The sequence below is a fragment of the Phoca vitulina genome, unplaced genomic scaffold (genome assembly GCF_004348235.1).
Source record: "Phoca vitulina isolate PV1807 unplaced genomic scaffold, GSC_HSeal_1.0 scaffold21, whole genome shotgun sequence".
Classification (NCBI taxonomy): domain Eukaryota; kingdom Metazoa; phylum Chordata; class Mammalia; order Carnivora; family Phocidae; genus Phoca; species Phoca vitulina.
In genome coordinates, this window is record NW_022589724.1 from 12,779,492 (window position 1) to 12,803,601 (window position 24,110).

General features: G+C 36.6%; 1 protein-coding gene across 10 annotated transcripts in view; it reads right to left on the bottom strand.

Moving 5' to 3' along the window:
- Window positions 1–24,110, bottom strand: part of PTBP3 (polypyrimidine tract binding protein 3) — a 122,506-nt gene that overhangs the window by 12,535 nt on the left and 85,861 nt on the right. For all 10 annotated transcript variants that reach the window (XM_032418227.1, XM_032418225.1, XM_032418224.1 and 7 more), the window contains 3 exons: window positions 23,163–23,273; window positions 21,528–21,702; window positions 746–823 (listed from right to left, as the gene is read on the bottom strand). In XM_032418227.1, coding sequence (XP_032274118.1) covers window positions 746–823; window positions 21,528–21,702; window positions 23,163–23,273 — 364 coding nt within the window. The remainder of the gene's footprint in view (window positions 1–745; window positions 824–21,527; window positions 21,703–23,162; window positions 23,274–24,110) is intronic.

The following is a 24,110-nucleotide window of genomic DNA, read 5'->3' on the forward strand; positions in this document are numbered from 1 at the left end:
TGTTGCATAGTAAATATTTATTAATTCAAGTATTTACCGGGGTACCTAGGTCACTCAGTCTATTGGGTGTCTGCCTTTGGCTCAGGTCGTGGTCTTGGGGTCCTGGGATTGAGCCCCGCATCGTGTTCCCTGTTCAGTGCAGAGTCTGTGTCCCCCTCTCCCTCTGCCCCTTCCCCCGGTCATGCTCTTTTTCTCTCTCTCCCTCTCTCAAATAAATGAATAAAATCTTAAAAAAAATAATTCAAGTATTTATTGACTGCATAGTATGTACTGAATGCCATCAAAGGCATTAAGAACACAAATGTAAGTGAGACACAGGTCTGTCCAACATGCAACTGATAAGCTTGTCAGCAAAGAAGCAGTTCATACATTTTATACAAGAATCTAAAAGGCAAACGTGAGGTTAATTAATACATTCAACCTATAGTAATCTATACCAACAGTATAAATGATGCAGAATATATACTAGAACTTGGGGGTTGAGAATGGAACGACAGGGAATTATTCGTAAAGACAAGGAAGCTGTGCATCATACAATGAGCCACTTCTATGGCTGATATACATAATGCTTTTATTGTAAATCCTTCAAGTATGGTGCTATTTTTCATCTTGATAAGTTCGTTGATATACATAATGCTTTTATTGTAAATCCTTCAAGTATGGTGCTATTTTTCATCTTGATAAGTTCCTAGAACATACACATCATTATAAAACCATTTCAAATTCAACTTTAAAAAAAAATCACCTGTAGCCTGATGAAATCCAATGGCTGGGGCAAATCCAGCAGCCCCTGCATAGGGTGAAGAAATTATACCTGGTGCACCTAATGGGGAAGAGAAGCTAAAGTAAATAATTCTACCTCTATAAATATGGTTATCAAAGCAATATAAAAAAAGCTTTATGATGGTATATTATTGATAAAGAGATACTGTTACGGAGTTAAGATTTTTTCAACAGGTGAACAGGTGATCCTTAATGTATAAGTAAAGAGCCCCTGCCCCTTCTAGATGCTAACCCCTTTCAACTGGGTGCAAGGTTCAAGAGTCCAGCTTAGCTGTTACTTAGCTTTGTGTTATCAGTTATTTCATTTTCATTTATTTAGTTTTGTTACTGAGGTTGAGATTCATGCCCTTATTGAGAGCACTGTTTCTCTGTGGAAACTGTCAAATACTTATTAAAATGTACTGTACCTAGGGAGTACTGTTTTGATGAAAAGAAATATGAAACAAACTGAGGGTTGCTGGAGTAGAGGGGGTGGGAGGGATGGGGTTCCTGGGTGATGGACGTTGGGGAGGGTATGTGCTATGGTGAGCGCTGTGAATTGTGTAAGACTGATGAATCACAGACCTGTACCCCTGAAACAAATAAGACATTGTGAAAAAAATAGTAAAAAAAAAAAAAAAAAATCTTTTTCTTCAAAAAAAAAAAATCTTTGTTTTTGAAAGCCTTACCAACTAAAAGTATGAATTATAGGAGATTCATATATTGAGGATCTAGTGGGTTTTTGTTTTGTTTTTTTTAAAGATTTTATTTATTTATGTGACACAGAGAGACACAGCGAGAGAGGGAACACAAGCAGGGTGAGTGGGAGAGGGAGAAGCAGGCTTCCCGCCGAGCAGGGAGCCCGATGTGGGGCTCGATCCCAGGACCCTGAGATCATGACCCGAGCTGAAGGCAGACGCTTAACCGACTGAGCCACCCAGGCACCCGAGGATCTAGTGGTTTAAACACAAATGTACTGTAAGTGGTCTAAGAAGGGATCACAGAGGATCCACCGTGATTGTTTGGAGGTTTATCAGGAGATAAAACCTGAGCTAGACATTATGTAATCGAAAGGCACAGTGCTTAGTGTATCCCAGATGCTAAACAAATGCTGGTATTCTTCCCTTTCCTTTCAGAAGCCTGGTGACTATGCACCAGCAACAAAAACAGGAGTTAGTTCCAAGGGGAGGAATCAATACTAGTAGGAAACAATTTGGTTTTGGACATGTCAAGGTTGAGGTGATGGTAAGACACAAGTGGAAATAAGGCAAACTCAGAAAAACTAGTTTTAAGACACAGAGTTGTAAATCATCTATGTAGAAACAAATGTGAAAACTGTATGAATGAGAGTTCCACTAAAAATGACAAGACAGGGCGCCTGGGTGGTTCAGTCAGTTAAGGGTCCGACTCGTGATTTCAGCTCAGGTCAAGATCTCAGGGTCATGAGATCCAGCCCCACACGCTGGACGTGGATACTTGAGATTCTCTCTCGCCCTCTCCCTCTGCTCCTCCTCCCTGCTCCCCTCCTCCCTCTCACGCATGTACCCTCTCTAAAAAATAAACACACACATACAATAGAAGACAAAAAAATGGAGAGTTAAAAATAGAACCTGGGAGTATTAGTACACTTAAGAGGTAGAGGAAGGAAGAACATTCTAAGAAAAGAGAACAGCCTTAGAAAGAAAAAACAGAACAGTGAATTATAACTCCTCAGGATCTAGAGGAATAGCGTTTAAGGGGGCAGAGGCTCAATAGAAGTCAAAGAGAATGAGAAATGCAAAAAGTAAAGAAATTTTAGAGCAATAGTGAGAAGTCAGATTTTAAGAGTAAAGGGGAGGGTTGTTTTTCTCTCTCTCTTTTTAAAAATATTTTATTTATTTAATTTGACAGAGAGAGACACAGCGAGAAAGGAAACACAAGCAGGGGGAGTGGGAGAGGGAGAAGCACGCTCCTTGCTGAGCAGGGAGCCCGAAGCGGGGCTCGATCCCAGGACTCTGGGATCATGACCTGAGCCGGAAGCAGATGCTCAACGACTGAGCCACCCAGGCGCCCTGTTTTTCTCTTTTTAATGAGAGGGTGATAAGCATTTTATGGGAAGAAATATGTAGGCTATATTCTCCAGAGGAGTTAAAAGCTCAAAAAGTTTATTCTCTTCATTAAAAAGTTAACAGAATTTGTTAAATACATAGTTGTGATTTATTAAAATAATTAAAGAAAATATATAGTCATTAAGAGACATCAGGAATAGAGCTAGCAAGGAGAACTGCCAGTGAATGAAGATAGAAAAAATGAGATAAGTGACAGAATAAGTGATGAAATAAGAAGGGAAACATAACATTTACTGAAAACACATTGTGAGTCTAGCATTTTTCTAGTGCTGAGGAAGCACTGAACAAAGCAGACAAGAATCTGTCCCTGATAAACTTACATTCAAGTATGTTCAAGATCACAGATAAAATGATTCATTTTTAAAACAGAAATAACTATATTTAAGGCATAAAGGAAGACTTCACAAAGAAACTTCAATATGGATATGAGTAATTACAAAAATTTGCGCCAGAAAGTTAAACATGAGAGATATAGCAGATTGGATTACTGTTGACAAGTATTTACTTGTCCCTTCCATAATATACTCTGGCTAGTACTATGACTTGCAGTACACTTTTTTTTTTTTTTTTTTAAAAGAGAAAGAGAGAGGGAGAGAGAATCCTAAGCAGGCTACACCCACAGCGTGGAGCTCACCGCCCTGAGATTATGACCTAAGTCGAAATCAAGAGCTGGATGCCTACCCGACTGAGGCACCCAGGCGCCCCCAGTGCCATACGCTTTTATGCAATTCCCACTGCACTTAATCATATGAGTACACAAACAGATACGACATATACCACCTCTCTATACAGAAGCTTCAAGAGGCACTATGGGTTTACATCAGCTCTCCTTTTTTACTCTCTGCCGCAAGAATGTCACTTCTCAAATGGGGTGACACTTTCAGCCTGAGCCCTGGATACATGTGCAATACATGTGAAAGGCTGCTGCAAGAACGGATTCACAGCTGCATAAATGTCAGCAGTGTGAACGAAATAAATGTTAATTGCTGTAAACCACTGAGATGGGCGGGGGGGCAAGAAGTTATCTTTTTTTTTTTTTTTTAAAGATTTTATTTATTCATTTGACAGAGAGCGAGAAAGAGAGAGGCAGAGGGAGAAGCAGGCTCCCTGCTTAGCAGGGAGCCCAACGCGGGACTCTATCCCAGGACCCTGAGATCATGCTCTGAGCTGAAGGCAGAGGCCTAACCGACCGAGCCACCGAGGCGCCCCAAGAAGCTATTTTTAAAACACAAAAAAACTAATAGAGATGGCTACGGGGGGATTGCGAGGTTGTGAGGCAGAAGACTAGTAGAAGGTTTTAGAAAAATAATGAAAAAATTTGAAGTAAGTACTACAGAACGCTAAATAGCAATGAATAAAAAAATTGGCAAACAATTAACAGGGATAAATTTTAAGTAATTTCTTCCAAATAAAATATGATGAATAAGAACATTTGTTAAAATTTGACAAAAGAATCATTGATAGTTTCCATTAATATATACTCCTCAAGCAGAAACAGAAGCATTTTAGCGAAGTAACCTTTAAAGACAATGAGTTAATATCTTTATGAAAATATTATACAAACCTTTATGAAAAAGGCTCAAGATCTGAATGACCAAGGATATTTTACATTTGGAAAATGTACCACCACAACAGAAATTAAGGCAATAAAAATTGTTAACATTTTTACCAATGAAATCATTTTATCAGTAATATTTATAATAGCAAAACCCTAAAGAAAATAGCTTAATGTCCAAATTGGAGAATGATTAAATAACTCATGAGTCACTATCCAACCTACAGAGCCATTTAAAATACTATGAAGAGTGTGTACTACCAAAAAAAAGCACAACCACAGTGTTTTTTTAAAATGTGAATACAGTGGCAGATGAAATAATATAGACCAACCTTAATGCAGAAAATGCCTGATGAAAGAGTAAAAAGATCTTTAAAAAAAAAATCGAAGAGCTGACAAGATGATAAAGAATAACCAGGTCAAAAACCTAACCCCAAAAAACTAAGCTTTGGTTTTGCCAGCCTCGTCGGGTAGTAGACAAGATGCAAATTCAAGGATTGGCCCAAGGAAGAAAGTCAATAGGTGACCTTTACGGCATTGATCTAAAAGTGTATGCCTAAATAACCTACCCATCTCACCCTCAGAGAAGACTGCAAGAAAAGGTGCCTTTGTGTCCAGCAAAGAAGGGACAAAAAAGTTTCTGAAAAGTTCTAACCAAAAGCAAGCTCTGCCAATTTGCAGCTCAAATTTGTATTTCTTAGGAGTCCAAAATAAAATTAATAAAGTTGTGGATTTAGACTGAAATGGTCCCAAACACAGAGCCTTTAATGTTTCAGACAAATTCTCCCTAGAGGAGCATACCACGATCCCAAGCCTCAAAAAACTCATGTAATTAATTCTCTAAGTAAAATGAATACCTCATTGAAAGAAAGAAAGAAAGAACGAGAGAGAGAGAAAAGAAAAAATCTAATAGAGATACAAATCACAATGCTATGATTTCAGACATCGGAATTATCAGATGAAGATTTTATTTTATTATTTTTTTTAAAGATTTTATTTATTTATTTGACAGAGAGAGACACAGCGAGAGAGGGAACACAAGTAGGGGGAGTGGGAGAGGGAGAAGCAGGCTTCCCGCTGAGCAGGGAGCCCAATGTGGGGCTCGATCCCAGGACCCTGGGACCATGACCTGAGCTAAAAGCAGACACTTAACAACTAAGCCACCCAGGCGCCCCTCAGATGAAGATTTTAAATAGTACAGCTGAAGAAATAAAAGATATGCCAAAAAATATCTGTAGGGCAGGAAGACACTTAAAAAAAAAGAACAAAATAAAATTTCTAGAAATGAAAAACAATTATTACACTCTAAATTACTGGCCAAATTTAACAACAGATTAGATTAATAACAGATTAGAGACCATTTGTGAAATCAAAGTTAGGCCCTAAGGAATTATTCAGAATGCATCTTAGAGAGGTAAAGAAATAGTAAATATGAAAAAAAATTTGACACTCAGAACAGAGTAAGAGGGTATAACAGGTCAAATCAAAGTTCTACAAAGTAAGAAAAGAAACAGTGAGAAGGGGAACTACATGAAAAGACAATGTCTAGAACCAATAAAAGGCAACAATCCATCAAATCAAGAAGCCCAAGGAAGCTCCAATCAGAGTGAATAAATCCTTAAACAGACACTTTACACTGAAACTACAAGACATCAAAGATGAAGAAAATATCTAGCAGCAGTTAGGTTGATTCAGCTGACTTTCTAAGAGAAAAATGAAAACCAGACATCATCAAATGATTTAATACACTGAATGAAAAGAACAATAAATATACCTAGATATATATTTTATATCTAGAAATATCTAGAACTCTATGGTAGGAAAAATATCTTTTAAAGCTGACAGCAGGGGTGCCTGGCTGGCTCACTCAGGAGAGCATGTGATTCTTGATCTCAGGGTTGTGAGTTTGAACCCCACATTGGCTGTAGAGATTACTGAAAAATAAACTTTAAAAAATAAAGTAAAATAAAATAAAACTGACAACAAAATAAAAACATTTTTGAACAAATGAAAACTTCAAATATGCTACCATGGACTTCCCTAAGTGAATACTAAAGGATATCCTTTAGGCAGAAGGTAAGTGAACCCAGATGGCATATCTGAGTTGTTTTTTGTTTTTAAAGATTTTATTTATTTATTTGACAGAGAGAGACACAGTGAGAGAGGGAACACAAGCAGGGGGAGTGGGAGAGGGAGATTCAGGCTTCCCGCTGAGCAGGGAGCCCGATGTGGGGCTCAATCCCAGGACCCTGGGATCATGACCTGAGCCAAAGGCAGATGCTAAACTACTGAGCCACCCAGGCGCCCCGGCATATCTGAGTTGTAAGAAGGAAATAAAAAGTCTACAGTCATGTATGGCTTGATCTAAGTGAACATTTATTACATAAAACAATACTAACAAATTGTCAGATTAAAATAAAAATTTTGAAACATAACAATAATATCATGAGTTAGGAGAAGGTAAAAGAGAGTAAAAGGAGTTACAGTGCCCTAAAGTTCTTATATTATGTAAGGAAAGGGGACAGTATCAGTTAACTTTAGATTTTAATAAAGTAAGTATGAAAGTTAAAAATCCTAGATGAAGGGCACCTGGGTGGCTCAGTCGGTTGAGCGTCTGCCTTCGGCTTAGGTGTGATCCCAGGGTCCTGGGATTGAGCTCTGCATCCGGCTCCCTGCTTAGTGGGGAGTCTGTGTCTCCCCCCCACCCCCCACTAATTCTCTCAAATAAATAAAATCTTAAAAAAAAACCCTAGATGAAAATACAAAACAGTATTAAACTTCAAAAACAGCAGGAAAAACAGCATAATAAACAAACATTAATTTAACAAATATTTTTTAAAAAGATTTGTTTATTTTAATAAGAGAGACAGCGCAAGTGGGGTGAGTGGAAGGGGGAAGAGAGAGAGAGAGAGAGAGAAACAGACTCTCCACTGAGTGCAGAGCTCGATCCACAATCATGACCTGAGCTGAAACCAAGGATTGGATGCTTAACCAACTGAGCCACCCAGGCGCCCCTAATTTAACAAATATTCATGAATGCCTATTGTAAACTAAATAGAAGACAAAATATCTACCCTGCCGAAGCTTAATTCTAGTGATGAAAACAAAATAAACAATAAATACAGTAAATAACTGTAGGTAAGAAGGTGACAAATACTATAGAAAATAGAACAGGAAAAATCAGGAGTACTGAGGGAGGGCTGGTCAGGGTAGGTCAAAGGCAGCATGAAGAAAATAGAGGATATCTGAAAGAAAAGTACTCCAGGCAGAGGGAAATACACACTGGATAATCCGGAGGTAGGAACATACTTAACATGTTTTGTATACTGGAGAGACTGTCAGTTTGGTAAGCAGAAAGAGAGCAAGGGGGGGTGGGCATCAAAGAAGATATTCAAAAAGTAAAGCTGGGGTGGATCGTATAAGGCCTTGTAATCCAAAGTAAGGATGTGAGCATTTACTCTGAAAGAAACAGGAAATTGTAGAGGACTTTCAGTCAGCATTAGACTGAAATTGATAGGACTCACTTTTCTAATTTACACCCAAATAAATTGTACATACATAAAAGTTGTTTTGTGAAGTTTTGACATATTTATTTTTAAAATTTTATTTAAATTCAATTTAGTTAACATATACTGTATTATTAGTTCCAGGGGCAGAATTTAGTGATTCATCAGTTGCATATAATACCCAGTGCTCATTACATCAAGTGCCCTCCTTAATGCCTGTCACCCAATTACACCATCTCCCCAACCCCTTCCCCCGCTCTAGCAACCCTCAGTTTGTTTCCTATAGTTAAGGGTCTCTTATGGCTTGCCTCCCTCTCTGTTTTTATCTTATTTTTTCCCCTCCCCTAAGTTCATCTGTTTTATTTTGTTTCTTTTAATTTTTAAAGATTTATTTATTTGAGAGAGAGAGAGAGTCAGCACACAAGTGGGGGGTGGGGCAGAGGGAGGGGAAAAGCAGACTCCCCGCTGAGCAGGGAGTCCGAGGCAGGGCTTGGGCCTAGGACCCTGAGATCATGACCTGAGCTGAAGGCAGATGCTTAACCAACTGAGCCACCCAGGTGCCCTTTTCTGTATTGTTTCCTAAATTCCACACATGAGTAAAATCCTATGGTATTTGTCTTTCTTTGACTTATTTCGCTTAGCATAATACTCTCTAGTTCCATCCACGTCGTTGCAAATGCAAAGATTTCATTCTTTTTGATGGCTGAGTAATATTCCATTGTGTATATATCCCACCTTTTCTTTATCTATTCATCTGTCGATGGACATCTGGGCTCTTTCCAGAGTTTGGCTATTGCGGACACTGCTGCTATAAAAATTGGGGTGCATGTGCCCCTTCGAATCACTGTTTGTATCTTTTGGATAAATACCTCGTAGTGCAACTGCTGGTGGTAGGGTAGTTCTATTTTTAACTTTCTAAGAAACCTCCATACTGTTTTCCAGAGTGGCTGCACCAGTTTGCATTCCCACCAATAGTGTAAGAGGGTTCCCCTTTCTCCTCATCCTCGCCCAACATCTATTGTTTCCTGATTTGTTAATTTTAGCCATTCTGACTGGTATGAGGTGGTATCTCACTGTGGTTTTTTATTTGTATTTCCCTGATGGCTGAGTGATGTGGAGCATTTTTTCATGTGTCTGATAGCCATTTGTATGTCTTCTTTGGAGAAATGTTCATGACTTCTGCCCATTTCTTGATTGGATTTTTTGTTTTTTAGGTGTTGAGTTTGGTAAGTTCTTTATAGATTTTGAATACTAGCCCTTTATCTGATACGTCATTTGCAAATATCTTCTCCCATTCTATCGGTTGTCTTTTGGTTTTGTTGACTGTTTCCTTTGCTGTGCAAAAGCTTTTTATCTTGATGAAGTCCCGATAGTTCATTTTTACCCTTGCTTCCCTTGCCTTTGAAGTTGTGTCTAGCAAGAAGTTGCTGCGGCTGAGGTCACAGAGGTTGCTGTCTGTGTTCTTCTCTAGGATTTTGATGGATTCCTGTCTCACATTTAGGTTTTTCATCCATTTTGAGTCTTTTTTTTGTATATGTTGTAAGAAAATGGCACAGTTTCATTCTTCTGCATGTGGCTGTCCAATTTTCCCAACATCATCTGTTGAAAAGACTGTCTTTTTTCCACTGGATGTTCTTTCCTGCTTTGTCGAAGATTAGTTGACCATAAAGTTGAGGGGCCATTTCTGGGTTCTCTATTCTGTGCCATTGATCCATATGTCTGTTTTTGTGCCAGTACCATACTGTCTCGATGATCACAGCTCTATAATAGAGCTTTAAGTCTGGGATTGTGAAGCCTCCAGCTTTGGTTTTCTCTGTCAACATTTCTTTGACTATTCGGGATCTTTTCTGGTTCCATACAAACTTTAGGGTTGTTTGTTCCAGCTCTGTGAAAAATGTTGATGGTATTTTGATAGGGATTACATTTAATGTATAGATTGCTTTGGGTAGCATAGACATTTTAACAATATCTGTTCTTCCAATCTGTGAGCATGGAATGTTTTTCCTTTTCTTTGTATCTTCCTCAGTTTCTTTCATGAGTATTCTATAGTTTTCTGAGTACAGTCCTTTGCCTCTTTGGTTAGGTTTATTCCTAGGTATCTTATGGTATTTCGTGCAATTGTAAATGGGATCAATTCCTTTACTTCTCCTCCTTCTGCTTCATTGTTAGTGTATAGAAATGCAACTGACTTCTGTGCATTCATTTTCTATCCTGTGACTTTGCTGAATTCCTGTATCAGTTCTAGGCATTTTTTTGTGTGTGGCGTCTTCTGGATTTTCTAGAGTATTATGTCATCTGTGAAGAGTAAAAGTTTGATTTCTTCTTGCCATTTGGATGCTTTTCTTTTTGTTGTCTGACTGCTGAGGCCAGGACTTCCACTACCAAGTTGAACAACAGTGGTGAGAATGGACATCCCTGTCCTCTTCCTGACCTTAGTGGAAAAGCTCTCCGTTCTTCCCCACTGAGTATGATATTTGCTGTGGGTTTTTCATATATGGCTTTTATGATATTGAGGTATGTTCCCTCTATCCCTACATGGCACAGAGAGTTTTTATCAAGAAACATGCTCTATTTTGTCAAATGCTTTTTCTGCATCTATTGAGAGGATCATATGGTTCTTGTCCTTTCCTTTATTTTTTTAAAAAGATTTTATTTATTAATTTGACAGAGAGAGACACAGCAAGAGAGGAACACAAGCAGGGTGAGTGGGAGAGGGAGAAGCAGGCTTCCCACTGAGCAGGGAGCCTGATGCGGGGCGCAATCCCAGGACCCTGGGATCATGACCTCAGCCGAAGGCAGACGCTTAACGACTGAGCCACCCAGGCACCCCTGTCCTTTCCTTTATTAATGTGGTGTATAACATTGATTAGTTTGCGGATGTTGAACCAGCCTTGTGGCCCAGGAATAAATCCCATTTGGTCGTGGTCAATAATCCTTTTAATGTACTGTTGGATCTTATTACTAGTATCTTGGTAAGAATTTCTGCATCCATGTTCATCACGGATATTGGTCTGTAATTCTCCTTTTCAGTGGGGTCTTTAAGTTTTGACATATATTTAAAACATGTGAAACTATCATCACAACCTAGATAACATTTCATCATTTCAAAAATTTCCTTGTGTCCCTTTGCAATCCATCTCTCTCCAAACCCTGTCCCCAGGCAACCATTGATCTGCTTTCTGTCACTATAGATTAATTTGCATTTTTCAGAATTACACATAAACAGAATCATACTATAGATGGTCTTTTAAAAATCTGGTTTCTTTCATTCAGAAAAATGTTTTGTTGGCTTCCCTCATTCAAAATAATCCTATTTTCCTTACTGATTTATTCCTCTGTATTTAAATAGTATTTCATCATGTGGATAAACTATACTTTATCCATTCACCTATAATAGAGTATTTCTAGATTTCAGTCATTATAAATAAAATTGCTATGAACATTTCTGCACAAATATCTGTGTGGACATGAACTTTGGGCAAATGATCAGGAAGAATGACTGGGTCACAGTGTAGGCTCACATTTAAGTTTTAAAGAAACTGCCCAACTCTTTTCCAAAGTGTCATTGCTAAATTTTACACAGTACGCAGTGAAAGACGGTCCACATCCTCAGTACAGTAAACTTTGTAAAATGTAGCTATTCTAATGGGCATGCAGTCTTATAGTGATTTTAATTTCCATTTCCCTGATGACTAGAGATTTTGAGCATCTTTTCACGTGCTTGTCCTTCATACACCATCTTTTGTAAAGTATTTCTTCAAATCTTCTGTGCACTTTTTCTTAGTTTATTATTATTGAGCTATAAGTGGTCTTCATATAACTTGATCTAATTTGATATATGTGTTGAAAAGGTTTTTCTTCAAGTCTATAACCTGCTTTTGATTTTCTTGATCTTTCAAGCACTGAAACTTTTAAGTTTCTATTTTAATTCCAGTTAGTTAACATACAGTGTAATATTACTTTCAGGTAATAATTAAGCAGACACTTAACCTACTGGGCCACCCAGGTGCCCCTACTGAGGATTTTTTTAAAAAGACTTATTTATTTTATTATTTGAGAGAGAGAGCGAGAGCGTGTGCGTGCGCACACGAATGTGCACAAGTAGGAGGGGCAGAGGATCCCAAGCAGACTCCATGCTGACCAAGGAGCCTGATGCGAGGCTTGATCTCACAAGTCTGAGATCATGACCTGAGCTGAAGTCAAGAGTTGGACACTTAACCAGCTGAGCTACCCAGGTGCCCCTAGTATTTTACTGAGGATTTTTGCATCCATGTTCATCACGGATATTGCCCTGTAGATCTCTTTTTTAGTGGTGTCTTTATCTGGTTTTGGTATCAGAATGATGTTGGTCTCATAAAATGAATATAGAGGTTTTCCTTCCTCTTCTATTTTTTGGAATAGTTTGAGAAAAACAGGTATTAACTCTTTTTTAAATGTTTGGTAGAAATTACCTATGAAGCCGTCTGGTCTTGGACTTTTGTTTGTTGCGAGTTTTTTGATTACTGATTCAGTTCCTTGGCTGGTTATCAGTCTGCTCAAATTTCCTATTTGTTCCTGTTTCTGTTTTGACATTTTATGTTTCTAGGCATTTATCCATTTCTTCTAGGTTGTCCAATTTGTTGGCATATAGTTTTTCATAATATTCTCCTATAATTGTATTTCTTTGGTGTTGGTTATTTCTTCTCTCTCATTTGTGATCTTGAGTCCTTTCTCTTTTTTTCTTGACAAGTCTGGCTAGAGGTTTATTAATTTTATTGATTTTTTTTCAAAGAACCAGCTCCTGGTTTCATTGATCTGTTCTACTTTTTTAGTTTCTGTATCATTTTTTCTGCCCTCATCTTCATTATTTCCTTCCTTCTGCTGGTTTTAGGTTTTGTTTGTTATCCTTTTCTAGCTCCTTTAGGTGTAAGCTTAGGTCATTTATATGAAAATTTTCTTGCTTCCTAAGGTAGGCCTGCATTACTTCCCTCTTAGAACCACTTTGGCTGCATCTCAGAGGTTTTGGACTGCTGTGTTTTCATTATCATGTTTCCATGTACTTTTAAAAATTTATTTCCTGGTTGACCCATTCATTGTTTACTAGCATGTTATTTAACCTCCATGTATTTATGATCTTTCCAGATTTTTTCTTGTGGTTGACTTCTTGTTTCGTAGCATTGTAGGTATGTGCACAATAATACCACATGTGAGGTATGATTTAGATCTTGAATTTGTTGTTTTGTGGGCTAGTATGTGGTCTATCCTGGAGAATGTTCCATGTGCACCCGAAAAGAATGTGCATTCTGCTGCTTCAGGATGGAATATTCTGAATATATCTGTTAAAGTCATCTGTTTCACTGTGTTCTACAAACCCACTATATTTCCTTGTTCTCTGTTTAGATGATTGGTCTATTGGTGTAAGTGGGGTGTTAAAGTCCCCTACTATTATTCTATTACTATCGATTAGTTCCTTTATGTTTGTTATTATTTTATGTATTTGGGTGCCTCTATGCTGGGTGCATAAATATTTAAAATTTTTGTATCTTCTTGTTGGACTGTCCCCTTTTAAATTTTCTAGCATCCTTTTTTTGTCTCTTGTTATAGTCTTTGTTTTAAAGTCTATTTTGTGTGATATAAGTATTGCTACTCTGGCTTTCTTTTGACAACCATTTGCATGAAAGATGTTTCTCCTTCCCTTTACTTTCAATCTGCACGTGTGCTTAGGTAAAAATGAGTCTCCTGTAGGCAGTATATAGATAGGTCTTGTTTTTAAATCCATTGTTTTTAAATCCATATGTGTTGTGATTGGAGCATTTACTCCATTTACATTCAAAGTAATTATTGATCTGTGTTTATTGCCATTTTATTACTTGTTTTGTGGATGTTTCTGAAGATTTTCTCTGATCCTTTGTTCTTCTCTTTCATGTTTTGCTCATTTTCTTTAGTGATATATTTGGATTTCTTTCTCTTTATTCTTTGCATGTTTATTAGTGGTTTTTTTATTTTTATTTTATTTTTTAAAGATTTTATTTGTCAGAGAGAGAGAGAGCACAATCAGGGGGAGCGGCAGGCAGAGGGAGAAGCAGGCTCCCCGCTGAGCAGCGAGCCCGATGTGGGGCTTGATCCCAGGACCCTGGGATCATAACCTGAGCTGAAGGCAGTCGCTTAACCGACTGAGCCACCCAGGCGCCCCAATTAGTGGTTTTTTATATACTGTTACCATTAGGTTTGTATACAACCTCTCCTGCATAGCAGTATATATTAAGTTGACAATTGGTCAAGTTCTCCTCCCTATGTTTTAAATATATGTTATTATATTACATCCTTTTATATGTGTGATTTCCTTGACTGATTTTTTACAGAAATATTCATTTTTACTGCTTTTGTGTTTCCTACCTTTATACCGTCACTTTTGGTCTTTCCTTTCCACTCAAAGAGTCCCCTTTAATATTTCATGCAGGACTGGTTTAGTGGTCATGAATCCTTTAGTTTTTGTTTGTCTGGGAAACTCTCTCTCCTATTCTGAATGATAGCTTTGCCAGGTAGAGTATTCTTTGCTCCAGGTTTTTCCTATTCAGCACTTTGAATATACCACAAGCACTGAAACTTCTAATGTTTGATAAACAATACATAAATTATTTCCTTTTTTGGTTTGTGTTTTTTGTGTTCTAAGAAACCTTTGTCTATCCCAAGTTGCAAAGATTTTTTCCTATTTTTTCTTGTAGAAGTTGTACAGGTTTAAATCTTACATTATAGGTCTAAAGATCCACTTCAAGTCAATTTGTCTTGACAAACTGTACAAGATATGGAAAAAATGCTTATTTTTTCTAATATGAATATTTACTTGTCCAAAAACATGTTGAAAGATTTTCTTTCCCTATGGAATTTTACTTGTTGAAAAATCAGCAAATTAGATATGTATGGGTCTATTTCTATACTCTGTATTCTGCTCCATTAATGTAAATCTATATTAACTATCCTTTTTATACTACCAAACTAGCTTGATTTCTGCAGCTTTACATTAAGTCTTGCACTTAAAAAGATTCTTTTAAATTACTTTGACTATTCTAGATAGCTTCCTTTTCCATTTCTATATAAATTTTAGAAGTTCAGTGTATCTTCCTAATGTAGGGAAAAAGAAAATAAGAACTTAGAAAAAGAAATAAGGAATATGTTTTTATCAAGGTTGCTAAATATAAAATCAAGAAACAACAAGACTGCATTTCTATATTAGCAACAGTGAAGTAACAATGATCACTGAAACTTACACTGCATTTATTCCAGGCACCATTCTAAACTCTTTATGTACATTAGCACATTTAATATTTATCACAAGCCTACCATTTGAGTACTGTTATTATGCTCATTTCACATATGAAGAAACAAAAGTGGAGAGCAGTTAAGCAATTTGCCCAAAGTCACACAGATTATAAATAGTAGGTCTAGAATTAGAAATCTAAGAAGTATGATTCTGAGGAATAAATCTAACAAAGCGTGGAAACATTTATGGAGAAAAGTCACCAAATTCTCTGGAAAGACATTAATGAACATTCAAAAAAAATGGAGGGATGTACAATGTTCAAAGACTGGAGGACTCTACTTTAAAGATGTCAATTATCTTCTAAGTGATTTATAAAGTCAATGTAATCCAATGGAAACCCCAATAGCTTTTTTTTTTGAGGACTTGACAAGCTCATTCTAAAATTCATAGGTAACGATGATCAAGAACTACCAAGATACTCTTGAAGAATAAGGTGAAGAGATTTACTCTATCAGATATTGAGCCCTGTGGTGACGACAAAGGAAAGAATAAACAGACCCATGAACAAGGCCCAGGAAACTATTTAAGCAAATATTCAGCTGAAGTTAATTAGTATGTGTTAACAACTCTGAAGCCATTCTTTGTGTATTACAGGATTGAGCAAATAAGTAAACACGGTGAGACTAATCGAAACTAGATATCTCATTCTTGAAGTAGGGAGACAATAGTATGAAAAGGGTGCTGGGTTGGAATTGGAGGTATTAGTTAAAATTTGTGGGTTTTTAACCACATGGTGACATACGCTTATGAAGCACACACAGAGAAATATATTTATGAAATACACATACACACATATCCCAGTAATGTTCATTCAAAATGCCTAGAAGCAATGATGCTCCTATTAACAATGAGCTCATCTAATGCCTGGATATTGATTTCAAAATACCATTTCCCACTAAAAGGAACTAGGACTCACTGAAGTAGCCAATTGCAGCACTAAACAGGGAAGGTAAAGAAGATCTGAAATATCTTCAGCCAGAGAGTCAGGAAGTGTTCAAATGATGATAGGGATATGTCAAAGGCAACAAAAGCCAGTGTGAAAGGGCTCCTGCTAGCCAAACCTGGGAAGGTTGAACATAAAATGAAAAATAATAGTACAAAACCTATAGAATAAAGTAAGAATCTCTAAGACCATACTGACATGAAAAAACAAATAAGTACTAAATAAGCCATATACACCTAATGCACAGTATAACAAATATAGACATTATTATACTATAATTATGTCATATAATATATACATCACTACATCACCAATCATTACAATATATAAATGTATCAAAGTAGCTTGTTATACACCTTAAATTCACACAGTGTTATGTATTAAATTTATTCAAAATGAATGAATGAATGAAGGACGGAAGGAAGTGGTGATAAGAAAAAAGTCCTTTTAATAAAATCCCAGCTAATAAGTGTCGAAGGAAGGACGGCATTAACAAATCTCCAATAAGGTAGCCATCACAGTTTAACAACAAATTTTGGCAATGGATGATAAAATTAAAGAGTGAAAAGTGATGAAGAATAGTCTATTTATATAGTCTCAATGTATCACCCTATAAATTAATAACAGAGAAAAACAGTAATTGTACTGGGAAGAAACTTGGCAGAAACCACCTTAATTAAGTGATCAAAGTTAGTATCACCAGGAAATGGATACACTGACATCATGTGTCTCCTGATTTATCAACTGACAAAAAGGCAACACTGTTTAAGCTAAAACACCAGACACTCAAATTGAGAGACATTCTGAAATACCCAACCTGAAATCTTCACAAATGCAAAGATCACAAAGGACAAAGAATGAGGAAATGTTCCAAATTAAAGGACTCTAAAGAGACATGCCAAATAAATTAACCTGATACTGGTTTGGATCTTTACCAGAAAATATTCTCTTATAAAGAACATTACCACTTTTGCAATAGGTGAAATTTTTAAAAGGTCTATGGATTAGATAATGGTATTGTACGAATGCTAATTTCCTGATTTTGATTAACTGAACTGTGTTTAGGTAAGAACATCCTTGTTCTTAGAAAATATACACTGAGTTTTTGTAAAGAGGCATCGTGCCTGCAACTTACTCTCCAATATTCAGGGGAAAAAGAAAAAATAACTACCCACCCCCTCAATATAATCAGAGAGATAATGAAGTAAATGTGAGATGATGTGAATTGAGGAATCTGGATAATTCTGGTTATAAGGGAATTCTTTGTACTATTCTTGCAACTTAAATTATTTCAAAATAGAATTACTAAAATACTATAAACTTTAGAATATAAGTATATATCTCTGTCAGGGTAACAAAGGATTTCTTTTTCTTCTTTTTTTTTGGAGACACATTTTTTTTTTTTTTTAAGATTTTGTTTATTTGAGAGAGAGAGAGCACTAGAGAGAGAAAGCGAGAGCACAAGCAGGGGGAGCGGCAGGCAGCGGGAGAAGCAGGCTCTCTGCCGAGCAGGGAGCCCAACGCGGGGCTTGACCCCAGGACCCTGGCATCACGACCTGAGCCGAAGGCAGGCGCTTAACGATTGAGCCACCCAGGCGCCCCAGGAGATACATTTCTTTATTATCAGCATTTTACCAATGTAGAAACTGGGATATCCAAGAGGTTCCACAACTTGCTCAAAGTCACACAGCCAGTTAAATGATGAAGCTACAGTTCATTAATCTGTGTCTACTGAACAATGAAAATAATGATAAAGAAAAAAAAACTTGGTTTTAGTCACTGATTCATTCATTCAGTCTTTTTTTTTTTTTAATAGATTTTATTTATTTTTTGACAGAGAGAGACACAGCGAGAGAGGGAACACAAGCAGGGGGAGTGGGAGAGGGAGAAGCAGGCTTCCCGCGGAGCAGGGAGCCCGATGCGGGGCTGGATCCCAAGACCCTGGGATCATGACCTGAGCCGAAGGGAGCGCTTAATGACTGAGCCACCCAGGCGCCCCTCATTCATTCAGTCTTGAACTGAATTCATTAATTCAGTTCCAAACACAGTTTTCAAGGTTACTAAAAGCAGACCTAGATCCTTTTGGGGGAAAAAATCCACATTTTTTTCAGGTCATCTGCAAAAGTGGGTTTCTTGGTAATTTGTAACAGCTTCCCAACCCCTATCAAGCAGTGGTACTAAACTCTGGCTTCTAAACTAAATACATTTTCCTTGGCTTTGTAGCTCAATGGCCTATGCTAACAGCTAATGATTTTGTTTAATGTATAGACCTTTCTCTGAATTCAGCAGTGATTTGGCATATTAAATAATACGTAGGTGTCTATCCCTTTTTATAACCTTTCTTGTTCCTAACGTACTAACTTCAACTTTAAAAAAAAACTTATTATTTTTTAATTAACATGTAATGTATTATTGGTTTCAGAGGCAGAGGTCAGTAATTCATCAGTCTTATATAACACTCAGTGCTCATTACATCACGTGCCCTCTTTAATGTCCATCAGCCAGTTACCCCATCCCCCTACCCTGCTCCCCTCCAGCAACCCTCCGTTTGTTTCCTATGATTAAGAATTTCTTATGGTTGGCAACAAAGGATTTCTTAAGCAAGACATAAAAAACACAAATATAAAGGAAATGGCAAACAAATATGACTAAATAAAAATACCATGACAAGAATAAACCAGTAAGCCAAAAAATGGAAGAAACTATTTGCAACACATGTAACTAACAAAGGACTAGTAGGTAGGATATATATTTAAAAATTCCCGGGCACCTGGGTGGCTCAGTTGTTAAGCGTCTGCCTTCGGCTCAGGTCATAATCATGGGGTCCTGGGATCAAGGCCCACATTGGGCTTCCTGCTCAGCGGGAAGCCTGCTTCTCCCTCTCCCACCCCCCTGCTTGTGTTCCCTCTCTTGCTGTGTCTCTCTCTGTCAAATAAATAAATAAAATCTAAAAAAAAAAAAAATTGGGGCACCTGGGTGGCTCAGTCGTTAAGCATCTGCCCTCGGCTCAGGTCATGATCCCAGGGTCCTGGGATCGAGCCCCACATCAGGCTCCCTGCTTGGCAAGAAGCATGCTTCTCCCACTCCTGCTCCCCCTGCTTGTGTTCTCTCTCTCACTGTGTCTCTCTGTCAAATAAATAAATAAAATCTTAAAAAAAAAAAAAAATTTCCACAAAAAGAAAACAAGAAAAAACAAGAAACCAAACACAAAAAAATGGCAACAAAGTTAGAGAAAATTCGTAAGGGAGAATGGCCTATAAATAAAAACATGTTCAACCTCATGGGTGATCAAGAAAATCTCATAGCATCATTGTCCATAATAGCCTCAAGCTAAAACAACCCAAATGTCTATCAACAGAGGAATGGATAAACAAACTGTGATATATTCATACAATGGGTATCTATACACTTGACAGTACTGAGAATGAATAAGCAACAGCCACATATATAAATATGGATGAATCACAAGTCACAAAAGATGAAGAGCATGATGCCATTTACATAAAATTCTAAATAAAGGAAGAAAAAATGTTTAAATTAGCACTTAAGGCTGCATAATGCGTGGTAAGAAAAACACAAGGAAAAAGCAGAAAAGCAAAAGAATGATTACCATCACTTTAGACTGATCATCTCGGGGCAGGGAGGGAGGGAACATACAAAGAGCGCTTCTTCAGGATGTATAAATATATTATTTCTTAACCTGGGTGATAACTACATGGGTGTTAAGAAATATATTTGCATATTTTAGAAGCTTTTCTAATGGTATAATGTATATCACTAAAAACGGACAGAGTGCTTACGACTTAACCCTAGGAGATGTAAAGAACCTTTAAAAAAAAAACAAAAACAGATAGTGAGGTAGGAAAAAGTCAGGAGAGTGGTACTGCAGAAGCCAAGAGAAAAAAAGAAGGGAATAGTGAACCATGTCAAATATTAGTGATAAGCAGAGTAAACATTCACATAATACTCAAAAAAGTATTATTATTCTCTGTTGATGAATGAGTTATCTCAAGATGTAGACATTACTTTGCAACGAGATTAAAATAATAAAAAAGGATGTTAATATTCTGATATTTTATATTCAGAAACCAAAATTCTTGAACATATTTTAAAACCTCCTCCTCCCATAGTGTATGACATTAATTACATCAACAGTATATATTCAATCACTGGAATAAGTCCAGTTCTGCATTTGATAGCCATGTTTTGGTAAACTTGAATGACAGCCTCAATTACTATCACGTATTACTGAAATTGTGATTACAAAGACCTTTGGGCTCTGCCAAATCGGACATGCTAAGTAAAGGCTGGTAACAAATATTATGACACAAAAATCTGGTTAGACCAAGACAAAAACTTTAACAATGCAGGAACATGAACTGAACTAGTCACCTGGCTTTTCCAGTTATAAATTAACAAAAAGTTTTTACTTGAAAATAAAGTTACAAACTATTTTCCAGAAAATTCTGGACATTCGGCAAAAGATTCCTTTTTCTCACCTATAAAATAAAGATGGACTAAATACCACTTAAGGTCTCAATGAGCAATATTTCATGGTGTCACTTGGGAAAGGGAAACCAATCACAATGGGTAATAAAATGTAATACTTTATCTAGATAATAAACCACACTTTTGAGGGTTGCAAAACCAAAAAGTATCATACATTAACCTAATGATATACCCAACTGAGCCATCCACTGCTTCTTCCTTTTTTGTTTTAAAAGTATAAATCTACTGATAACTAATTTTAAATAAAAGAAAAAAGCTCTTCAAAGCAGTATTTGCAGAGACAATTCAGAAGGCTGTATTTTTATTAATGAAAAAAATGCAACTTCACACAAATTTAAGGTAGACAGGAGTTTAGATATTTAAAAAACCAAACAAAATAAAATAAATCCTCCTCTTTGAGTAGAAGAGGATTTCTATGGAATTATGCCATTTACATAAAGGGCACTAATTTAGGCCCTTGTTTTAAAATACCACTACTTGAAATAAGTATTTCTCTCAAGAGCACGTACATCAATATTCTGTGGCTATAAATCAACACATTCAAAGCAATGTTAATATGTAAGACTATTAATTTGAAGCAAATGGTTGTATGGCTTATAAAAGAATGTGTAAGATTAATGCTAGAAAATAAATTTTTAACTCAATTTTAGATATTCATTTGTTTTGCCAACTAATAGAATCTACTAATATTAAGATTTAATTAATGGACAGAATCTGTTCCAAGACTTTTTTCTTTCCTTTAGAAATTCTGAGAGAATCTAAGAAGAAAAAGGATGATACACATGGATTAATAAACTTGTAACTTCAGAAAACTTGCTTTGTACCCAAAATGGAACTTACTCACCAAAAGCAGCAGCCATAGGGGGTTCAAGGGATGGCTGTCCATCACCAGTAGGAAGGTCTAAACGAGTGAAGTCTCTGCTTTTGTCATTATTATATTTCACATTAAGGCTGGTGAGCTTGGAGAAGTCAATACGCAGAGTGCAGCATGCATTATAGATATTCTGGCCATCCAGAGCCTAAAGCATGTAAGAAAGGGACTGATGTTTTGCAAGACAACAACACTGATAAATCAAGTAGTCTCCACTTTGACACAGAGTGGCAATCAAGTGTAAAGCAGAGAGCAATGGACTAAAAGCCAAAGACCTGTGTTTACTTTTACCTCTGTCATTCACTATGTGAACGTGAGAGAAAGAAAAAGAAAATCTCAGTTTTTCACAACGTTATAATAATCCCTATCTTGCCTGTGGTAAGATCAAATGAAAGAAGAGAAATGTAAAAGCTTGGGAAAATATCATACATTATTGAGCATCGTACTAGCTACCATTATGATTATTTTGTCCACAACAAAGGTTTAAAGATGATGTGATTTTATATTTCATCTTAATTTTTAATATACTTTATATAGGTTAAGATGAAATAAAGCCTTTGTAAAGGGAATTTGTCAGAACCACAACATCTGAAGTTTCTATCTCTTGTTTTTTTCCTCTTGTAAATTTATTTTATAATAGTTGGAATAATAATCTGAGGGAAATTTTGCAGTCAGTTCTGATACAAGACCAAAGATCAGCAATCCCTCCCTTCACAATAATGAAAATTTATCAAAGGGGTATTTGTAGCCACTTGACTTGCACAAATGCTCAAATTTGTAAAAACAGAAATCAGAAACCAAAACACATAAGAAAATGCAAATATACAAAAAACACTTTTAATAACAGTTACTGATGAGTACATCATAATGGTATAAAATAATATATACAGGCAAAGGGTACCAGCAAATATAAAGTCTATATTCCTAATCAAGAGGTAGACAGTGTACATAAAACTACTAAAAACCTTAGTCCCTATCTTTGAAAAGAAATTAGAAATAATTCAGATACTGATACAAGACAGAATTAGGGTTAGGAATAGATCTCAGTAGGACATGGGTCAAACATAACCAAATTGAATATGAAATTTTATATCTTGTCAAAAGTCAAGCACTCGTGTACTTAAAAAAAAAAAAAAGACAATATAAACCAATAGCAGCAAACTTCCTAAAATGTAGTATCTTCACTAATTCAGAGCTCAACAAAATTCAATAGTAAATATGGTTACAAAAATAGTGAAATCAACCAATCTTTGGGCTAATTTAATAGAAGAAAATGAAGACACAAAGACAAAGGTAATTCTACTTTATTAGTCAGATTTTATCAGGAATACTGTGCTCCACTCTAGACTTTAAATATGACAGAAATGAGAGCCAGGGATCTGAGAAGTGATAAATGATCTGAAACCATTTCATATGAAGAAAGTAATTTTTAGCTTATTATTTTAAAAAGCATATGGAACAGTGCATTTAAAAACAGTAAATTTTATATTATGTATACTATAATTAAAAACATAATGAACTGCAACAAGGGAGAAGACATGATGGCATTCTTTGGTATCACTGAAGTGACTGATTAACAAATGAAAAATGAAAAAAGATCATAATTACCATTTTGGCATAATGTGCATTCACTGGGTCAGCATACTGAAGCAAGGCTTGAAACTGATTATTCTTTGTAAAGGTGATAATCTTCAAGACTGTGCCAAATTTGGAAAATATCTGGAAAAAGTTCACATTAGGTTAAATCTAAGGAAATCAGGTTAAATCTAAGGAAAAAGTTGGCTAATGTACCTTTATAAGTACAACTCGATTCATGAATTCCATTTTTAAATGAAAATAATCTCCTCTATTAAAACTGTTGGGACAGGGACTCCTGGGTGGCTCAGTTGGTTAAGCATCTGCCTTCGGCTTGGGTCAAGATCGCAGGGTCCTGGGATGGAGCCCCGCATCGGGCTCCTTGCTCAGCGGGGAGTCTCCCTCTCCCTCTGCCTGCCGCTCCCCCTGTTGTGCCCACTCGCTCTCTCTGACAAATAAATAAATAAAATCTTAAACAAAAAAACTGTTGGTACAAAAATGACTTACAACCATGCATGGCTTAAAACAGTGCCTGACACAGTGCCTGACAACAGGCACTCAAGTATTTAACCTATTTTACAGTCTGTCATAAATGGCACAGTACTAAAAACATGATACTACAATAGGAATTAATTAGTGTTATGAGATAATGGTGTTACAAAGCGTACAAATAAAGTGGAAGAGTCCTATGGATCAACTATTTCACCTTGAGAATCAGCATCTATTTCTCGAGATTTTTATAGGCAGAGAAACTCAAAATGTTCCTCTAGAGGCTGCTCTATTAATTCATTCAATATTCATAGAGCACTGTTCTAAGCCCTGGGAAATCAGCGGTGAATAACAAGAGTCTCTGCCCTGAGAAAGGATAGACCATAAATAAACAACATAATGTCTCATCATAAAAAAGTGTTATGAATAAAAATAAAAGGAAAAGGCATGAGAGTGAACTGGAATGCAAGTTGGGAAGGCGCAAGAATGGTC